This window comes from Ananas comosus, unplaced genomic scaffold (genome assembly GCF_001540865.1).
Source record: "Ananas comosus cultivar F153 unplaced genomic scaffold, ASM154086v1, whole genome shotgun sequence".
Taxonomy (NCBI): domain Eukaryota; kingdom Viridiplantae; phylum Streptophyta; class Magnoliopsida; order Poales; family Bromeliaceae; genus Ananas; species Ananas comosus.
In genome coordinates, this window is record NW_017890570.1 from 8,247 (window position 1) to 17,610 (window position 9,364).

The 9,364-nt window shown below is 37.6% G+C and overlaps 2 protein-coding genes across 2 annotated transcripts; both read right to left on the bottom strand.

The window, feature by feature from the left end:
* Positions 1-270: 270 nt before the first annotated feature.
* LOC109703893 lies at positions 271-3,839 on the bottom strand (the record flags this gene model as incomplete). The annotated part of the gene is given in 6 exon segments (XM_020224626.1): positions 271-586; positions 2,088-2,637; positions 2,754-2,846; positions 2,919-3,128; positions 3,255-3,502; positions 3,633-3,839. Coding segments are annotated over 6 exon segments (1,305 nt in total). The 3' UTR covers positions 271-584.
* Positions 3,840-4,038: 199 nt separating this feature from the next.
* Positions 4,039-6,891, bottom strand: LOC109703894. The gene is made up of 3 exons (XM_020224627.1): positions 5,462-6,891; positions 5,349-5,373; positions 4,039-4,791 (listed from the first exon to the last, which is right to left on the bottom strand). Exons 1-3 carry the CDS (start codon positions 6,889-6,891, stop codon positions 4,039-4,041), a joined length of 2,208 nt encoding a protein of 735 aa, XP_020080216.1.
* Positions 6,892-9,364: the final 2,473 nt, after the last annotated feature.

Genomic DNA, 9,364 nt, shown 5'->3' on the forward strand with positions numbered 1-9,364 from the left:
CACAATAGTGTTTCATATTACAATAATTCTAATAGTTTAATGACTTTTTGTGAGGAATGTTAAAAAATCGTAACAAAAGGATGCATATTTGTGTCCAAACTTTATATTTTGTCACAAAAAGTTATTACTACTATATGACCAAAAATTGCTAGTTTTAATGTCGATCTTTTGTAGCCATTTTCTCAAATTCCTCACAAAAAGTATGTATTATAAGATACAAGAGCATTACATAAATAATAATTAGAAACTACAAAAGAACATAACTTCTACTTGCTAGATTCTAAACCATACATGAAAAATGCATTGTACATATCCAAAATATAACAGTTTGTACCAAACATTTCTCCAACAACCATAAGATCAAATATATGTTATAACAAATTCACATGAAGTAATAACTCTCAAAACATAAAGATCGATGTCATATGCATCTTTAAAATAAACAGTTTTCTAGTCATGCCCATTTCGAAATTTCTAAACAAAAAGAAATGGACCCGAAGAAACTTAATCCTGCAAAAGTCGATTTGTCTTGCCTATTCCTGCACAATTAAAATATTCTCCAAAAGTCGATTTGTCTTGCGCATTCCTGTACAATAAAAAAATTTATTTAGTATTACTTTCAAATACTAAAATATAACCCTTAATGACTTATAAATAAAAGTAATAAACAAAGCAATTGTAAAGTATTAAATCATGTAGAGTCACATGTAAAAACAGATCAACATCAACAATCTATAACACAAATTCTTCCTATAGTCATAATTTAAGATAGAAGATTACTACCTATATAGAACACAACTGTTTACTCTATTCGTTTGCAAGAAGCTTCAGGGATCCAGCACAAAAAAATTCAATACATGAGTAACGCTACAGTACCTCCCGAAGAATCTTAAAATATTGTTGATAAATGAGCATAATACACATGGTAGCTAATGATTGGTTTAATTTTTTCGATTTCAAACATGTCAATTGTTAAGACATTAACTCTAAAAAGGTAAACCAATCACTAGTTGCAACATATAGAAAGCCAACTCATCAAGAACATGCTCTGTCTGAGATACATTAAGTATTAATCTTAAGGTAAAAACATATAAAACTTACCGGAGCTATAAATCATTTTGATTTAACTATCCAACCTTTCAAAATTTTGATTCTGTTATCTAACCTTTCAATTTGTTTGATTTAAGTCGGTCAACGGCTTTTTGCTTAAATTTTGAAGCCAAAAGTATCGTTGACTGGCTCAAATCAAACAAATTAAAAGGTCGGGTAGTAATATCAAAATTTTGAAAGGTTAGGTCGCCGAATCAAAATGGTTCATAGTTCAGTAAGTTCTATACGTTTTAACCTAATCTTAATTCAAGTGCGCATAAAAATACATGATATACGACAGACTCAAATCCTAACAACAGTCCCGACAAGTGAGAATTTCTAAAAGCATGAGGCAAAATTGTCTAGACACACAATAAATCCCTCAGAAAGATTCGACCACCACATTTGTTGAGACTTCTTCATGTCTGTAAAAGTGACTAAACATCTTGCATCCAAAACAGTAAAATCTGGTGAAAATCTAACTCTACACAATATAGTCCAATTTATTGTCCCTTTTGCCCATACTTGCTTATATAAAAACTCTTATCTACTCAACAAGAGATACTTGCTTCCTATTAGGCACTAGCATTTCAAGAGTCCTGCTTGCTCTTGTAATGTACATTAACCCACCTCATCAAAGCATCTTGAGTAGGATCAACATCAACAATTTATACACCAATCAACATCAACTGTTTGAGTGTTTGGTTATAGGCACTAACTAAATGGCTTATTTAGGAAAAACTATGCAATGAATCATGAACTAGTTAGCTACTGGCCTAGCCTAGTAGTTGTTAACAAGTTTGTCGTCCTAGATGTTGGGAGTTTGATCCCAGCTTTTGCTTTAACAAAAAGGGCTCATGCCCCAGGTTTTTTAGGAATCAAAACAGTATATGTATTAAGGGGTTTTTGGTGTGGAGGCCTACGGATAAAATATTTTGATTAAATAACTTTAAAAAAATCATAAAAGTTATTGATAAAGACGGCATAGATTAACTTACATTTTTCAGTAGATGTTGATTGCATCGGTATAGGCATTCCCATTTGTGCTAAATGCTGCATCATGGCTTGCATTTGAGACTCCATATGCTCTAAGCGAGCTTCTCTTTGTGTTAGTCTTGCTTCTGCGTCGGCCTCACGTTGTGCTATTCGGGCTTGTACCTCAGCCTCCTTTTCTGCCATTCGAGCTTCTACTTCTGCTTGAATTCGAACTGTCATTTCAGCTTCTATATCTTCCCGTATTTGCTCACGAAGTCGTTGTCCTCTAACTCCTCCTCTCTCCAAAGGCTCTGGACCTGGACCCATACCCCTAACATATCCAGACCTATGTTTAAGTACTATAGTATAGGCTTCCCGAGTTGTAAGAATGTCCTCTCCTTTCTCTCTTAATTGAGTCTCATGAAGAGTTTGCATTTCAATATACTTGTCTGCAGCATCTGTATCAACCCATGTGCCATCTTTTTTTTTCCTAACCTTGCCCCATAACCTCATGTATTCAGGTTCTTCAGGTGCTTCATTATCTTCTTCCATATTCTTTTCTACTTCTTTTCTCTATTGATTTACATAGAAATGAATACATGTTAAGTGATTTATAAGTAGAAATTCAATGAAAACTTCAAACATAATTAAATTCAATAATTTTTTTTTTTGAGTTTACAAGTACTTACCATTTCAATTAAATTTCTTGCAATAGATTTTGTTCCCACTCGAGCAACCATTGTTTGTTTAGACCTATTTGCTTTGTTCGCCTCGCTAATCCTCTATATTTAGCAAAATAAAGAATATTAATATATTAAATAACAACCATGATACTTTTATTTAAATTCTTTTACCTTAAACTGTGGGTTACTCCAATAGTCTATTAGCCAATTCCAATGATCCGGATCAATGTCAGCAGGACAGTGTGCACGCCTTTGTTCATCTGTCTTGTACTTCTTATAGTGAAACCTATGCAAATCATAACGCCAACTATTGAAATGGCTTCGAAGTTGGCGCACTATGACTCCAAGCACATGAAGATCCTTAGGAAGCGTGAATTTTTCCTACAAAAGAGAATAAAGAATAAATAGATAAAATTATATGTACAAAAAGTATCTTAGGTCATTGAAATAAAAAGGAGTGTTGATATATGAAGAAAAAAAATCACATGGGTAAAGATACTTATTTACATTGACAACTTTCACCATCCTATCAATGATGTGTGGAGGCATTTTGCTCCATTTTTCGACATTCAGAGGAGCATTCTGTCTAATAATTTGAGCTGTCTCAGTAATGAATTGTTGGGAATTTGTACCCACTACTCGTCTTAGGTCTTCAGGTATCTCAATTGCAGGTTTTGCCTTTTCTTCTTTTCTCTTTTTCGCCCACTTTAGCCCTATAGTTTTGCCTCGTGTCCTTTTTCTCTCAGAACATGAAGCTAGCATTAGCACAACCAAAACAATAAAAAGTTATCATATAAACATAAACTGTATTAATAGTTTTCAAAAAAAAAAGCAAGTTATATTATGAAATATGCAAAAAAATGAATATAAACTATTAAATCATACCAGCACTACTACTATTTGGTACGTTATGGGCATCCATCAATGTTTGCTCTATTGGAGAATTTGTTATGTTCGGTTCTGTTTGGAGTTGATGCTCTCCGGTCCCCTCGATATTTATATGTAATGACCGAGCCGCACGTTCTCTATGCATTGTTTGATTGTCAACTCTATTTTTACTACCTCCAGTTTTGAATTTTCCAGCCATTACACCTGCAGTAATTAATAAAAAATAAGTTTGACTATAGAAATAAAGTGCATGAACTTCATCATATGCAGTAATGTCATATCTAAAATGACATCATATCAATATATGTACATAAACAAAGAGTATGTATAATAAATTTATACAAATATTAACAAACAATTTTGCAAAATTCAATCTAAAATGCAATTGTCATACCTGGTGTTTCTACAAATCGTTTTCTTGAATTTCTTCTCCTTCTTCTTCCTCATTGTCATTAATAAAATCATTGTCATATTTATCATTGCTATTTTTGTATGATGGATGACTTTTCTCAATAACAATTCCATTCACATCATCACGATTTAATGATGTAGCAATGTCATCATTATCCATAACATATTCAGGTAAGGTATCTACTATTGTATTTGCATCCCATGTAGGTTCTTCATCATCTATTGGCTCTTCATCATCTATTGGCTCTTCATCATTAATAGTAGGGATATCATAAAAGTTACGAGGTAATGTTTTCACCACCATCTGCCAATCTGGATTCATATTGTCTTGTACATAGTAAACTTGTTCAACTTGTGATGCTAAGACATATGGTTCATTTGTTGGCAAGTGTCGAGTAGTATTTACGAAAGTGATGCCATTAGCTTCTTTCTTGTAACCCCTACCTTCATTGTATGTATCCCACCAATCACATTTGAATAGCACTATTTTGTTTCGCCCCCCATATTCCAACTCTAAAATATCTGTCAAGACCCCATAATATTCTCTACTTCCACTTTGCTCATCACCCTTTACTATAACTCCACTATTTTGTGTTTGTCGTCGAATTTCACGCTTATATATATGAAATCTAAAGCCATTAACGATGTAGCCACTATAACGAGTCACCATTCTATTTGGACCACATGACAAATGTAGAAGTTGAATGCTCACACTTCCGTTGTCTTCGCAGTGCGCACGTTGTATCTACCATCATACGAATAAATATAAATAGACAGTAGGTGAAAATTTATTATGAAATAATAAATAATATCTTATTTACTTACACGTGACTCAAACCACTTAACAAATGTTGCATCTTGCCTACTTGGCAAATTCCTTAAGCCCTCTTCTTCAAGCTCCTTTTGATGTTCTCTTAATTGTAGACACACGGTCGCACGAGTATTAGAAATGATATAACGAGTAAATTCACAAATTATGAAAAATATATACTATTAAATAAATAAAAAAACTTACATAAGAAAAGGTTGAACTTCTTCACAATTTTTTAGAATATATAGTTGAGCATGATTCCAATCTTGATAAGATAGCTTTCTAAAGATCCCTTTTCCTCTATTTAATGGCCGCCCATTATTTTGAAAAATAGGCAACTCTGTCACTTGCATTTTGGGGCCCTCAAAATTTCTTTCTTCTCTATTAAATTTTGTTTCCGTTCTACCTAAATATCTAGAACAAAAGGTTAAGCACTCGTCAGCAAGATAGGCTAGGGCTATTGATCCTTCTGGACGTGCTTTATTTCGTACATTAGACTTCAGCTTGCGCAAGTACCTATTTATAAAAAGTTAAGTATTATTAATCAAAATATACTATAAGAATATAGTAACTAGATAGCTATATAATAGAATAAAAATATTACCTCTCAAATGGGTACATCCACCGGTAATGTACAGGACCAGCTAACCGTGCCTCTAATGGAAGATGAATAGGCAAGTGTATCATGATGTCAAAGAATGCAGGAGGAAAAATCCGTTCAAGTTTGCAAATTGTCATTACAATATTATGCTCTAGCCTTTCCAACATATCTATTTTTAATGTCTTTGAGCATAACTGCTTAAAGAATAAGCTTAACTCTACTAGTGGCTCATATACTTCTTTAGGCAAAATGCCACGAAAAGCTGGCGGGAGATGATCTTCAATAAATACGTGACAATCATGAGATTTCATTCCACTTAATTTTCCCTCTTTGACATTGACACATCGAGATATGTTGGAGGAATAGCCATCTGGAACTTTCAAATTTGCTAAGAATTGGCAAACAGTTCTCCTTTCATCTAAATTTAATGTGTAGCAAGCTTGTGGAATGACAAAATTGTTGCCATTATCTATTGGATGCAATTCTGACCGAATGCCCATCTCCTTAAGATCCAGTCGAGCATTTAGATTATCTTTATTCTTACCATCAATGTTGAAAAGAGTCCCCAAGATATTATCATTGACATTTTTCTCAATATGCATAACATCAAGATTATGTCTTATCAAAAGTGTTCTCCAATAAGGTAAGTCAAAAAAAATACTTTTCTTCTTCCAATTATAAAGCAAGGCAGCCTCAGTTCGCTTTCTTTTTTGTGTACTTTTTCCAAATTTCACATTTTCAACTCCATTTAATTGCTCAAGAATTTCATCTCCAGATAAATTGTTGGGTGCACGTCGAGTTTCTGTCTTTCCATCAAATGAATTTTTATTTTTACGCCACTTATGATCAAGTTTTAGAAAACGGCGATGCCCCATATAGCACATTTTGCGCCCATGCTTCAATCTAGTTGAACATGTATCTTTATTACAAGAAGGACAAGCCAATGCTCCTTTAGTACTCCAACCAGATAAATTAGCATATGCTGGAAAATCGTTTATTGTCCATAGTATTGCTGCATGTAAACGAAAATTACACTTACCAAATGCATCATAGGTTTCAACACCCACATTCCATAATGTGATCAACTCTTCAATAAGAGATTGCAAATATACATCAATGTCATTTCCTGGAGCTCTAGGACCCGGAATGAGCATCGACATCATATAATAGGAGCTCTTCATACACATCCATGGTGGTAAGTTATATGGAACCAAAACAACCGGCCACACACTGTAAGATGTGCTCATATTTCCAAAAGGATTAAATCCGTCGCTAGCTAAGCCCATTCTTACATTACGTGGATCTATAGCAAATGATGGGTGCAATTCGTCAAAAGTCTTCCAAGCTATAGAATCGGCAGGATGCCTCATTATCCCATCATCGCAACGTTTTTCCTTATGCCATCGCATATGAGAAGCAGTCTTGGATGACATATACAGTCGTTGCAACCTTGGCGTTAAAGGAAAATAACGTAAAATTTTCTGAGGAATTTTTGTACAACTCCCTGATTCAGGAACTTCATTGCCTTTTTCCTTACTATCACTATANTGATCTTGAATTTAAAAGTCCTATACTCAAATTTTAAAGATTATTCAATTTTCACCGTCTATTTTGACATAATTTATTTACTAAATAAACGATGTAAAAAAAAACTAAAATTTTATTCCTAAGAACTTCATATACTCTAGATCATATTTAACGGTGTGGAAGAGACTCACCGATTGGAAGAGCTTTTTTCAAAAGTTAAAGTAATGCAGTAAATGATTTATCACTCCACCCATTAAGACATTTAAGTTGAAGTAAATTGACGATAAATTCCAATTTAGAGAATTTTTCACACCCTGGATATAGCTCTCTCTCAGCATCCATTAATAAATTATAAAAATTTTTTGCCGCCTCATTTGGTTCGTCGTGATTTGTATCAATACAATCATCATTTGCATTCTCCATTTGGACTAAATCATATATAAGTTCATGCATATCATCATGGCGTTCTTTTTCTTCTTCCTCTTCATTGCTTTCCTCTGTGCTCTCTTTATTTTCAGCTATCATTTCTTCTCCATGACGAAACCACCATTTGTAATCTTTTAAAATTCCATGCATAATAAGGTGAGTATAGATACTATCACAAGTTTGAAAATAACATTACAACATTTATAACAAGGGCATTGTAAGGACTGAGATTTGGCAGTGTAATTGAACTCTCTGTTGATGATGTTTTTGTGTGTAATTTAATTTCAAAAGCACTCGTCAAGTTTCGGGGGAAGACGAGTTAGAATGGAGATTTTACGCGATCTTCAGTTTTCACTTAAAGTGAATAGTAACCCGAATTTCCGGAGAGGCCAATGTGTAGAGTTGGCTTCTGGTATGTATCGGACTCCGTGCGATCCAATAGCTCGTTTTCAATGGTCCGACTATTCTGGAACCATTGGCGCTGACAGATTTCAGGTTTGAAGCACAAATTTCGAGAAAACTAGAGATACATGAATTCTTTGTATTTGTGCATGGTTTTGCACTTTGGTGAGAGGATGGATTTCGTCGTGAATCCATGACCAAACCAGGCGAAACAAAATTGTGAGTTTATTGTCTTTGTCGTGCTGATCGCACTAGTGCGATCCGTTCGCAAATCTGACAGACGGATCTCCTGATACCGTGTGATGATCGAGAAGGGGTACTTAATGGCAAAATGGTAATTTTGCAAAAACCTCGACATTTTATGTCCTTTTTTTCGTGGAAACGAACGTGGGGGTGTATTCATGCGTTTTGCTCGGTTCTAAATATTGAGTTTGCGGGGACTATTATGCATTTTTCACCTTATGTATATATAGCTACCTAGGGTTTTGCACCAGGAAACCCTAACCCTAGCCCCCAGCTAACGCTAGCCGCCTCTCTCCCTCACCTGGTGCATTGCACCCCTCCCGGTCGCTGCCGATCGAGCCTCGACCGGCAGCCGCAGCAGCAGCCGCAGCTACCTTCTCCTCCATCTCCATCTCTCTCTCTCTTTCTCTCTCTCTCTCTCTCTCTCTCTCTTTTTCTTTCGAGTTGAGAGGAGGCTCAAGGTTGCACTGCCTCGTCTCTCTACCGACGTCGCCCCGATCCCCGGCGACTATCCTCGCCGGCCGTCGCCACCCTGCCCACCACCGCCGCCGCCTAGGCTGCTTGCGGCCAGCTAGAGTTAGCTTGCGTCACTCCCGCTGCCTCCCCCAGAGCCCCGGAAACCTTCCCCGCCAGTCGCCACCATCCCTGTGGGCCGCCGCCGTCGCCTCTGTCAACCTGCGGTCGCCTAGACCTGCTCGGGCCGAGGTGAGCTCGTACTTCCTACCCCGCGCTGCTGCCGCCAGGAGCCTCCCGTGCGGCTTCTCTCCGGCCTCCGGCAGTCCACCGCCGTCATCCCTTAGCTCCCCGCCGGTCGCCGTGGCTGCAGCTGCCTCTGGAACCCGAGCCCTAGCCCGTGCGTGCTCAGGTTGCTCCGCCGCCACCTCCCGCCGCCGGCAGGCCCAAGCCCCGGCCTCCCCACGTCGGCCGCACTCGTCTGCCGGCGAGCCTATTGCAGAGTCGCCGCCCGCCGTACCCTAGATCCCACCGCTCCGGTAAGCATAGTTTAGGATTTTTGGTTGTTGTTCTGGGTTACGCACGCTTTTTCGAAGATCTGAGGCTGTCTCGATGCCTTCGGAGGTGAGCACGGTGATCGCCGGTCAGTGCCGATCACAGTTCTCACCTCACTTTGGATCAACGGATGTCAGTTTGGCCTTTTCGGCGCAGTTTCCTCGAGTGTGCGCTGTGCGCTGAAAGTTCGGGTCGCTCGCACGCCTCCCACAGTGAGCCGTTGTGCTCTGGACCAGGAGCACAGCCTTCGGCACATCGAGACCTATCAGTACGTGTCTTGGCGGACCTCGGAAATCTTCG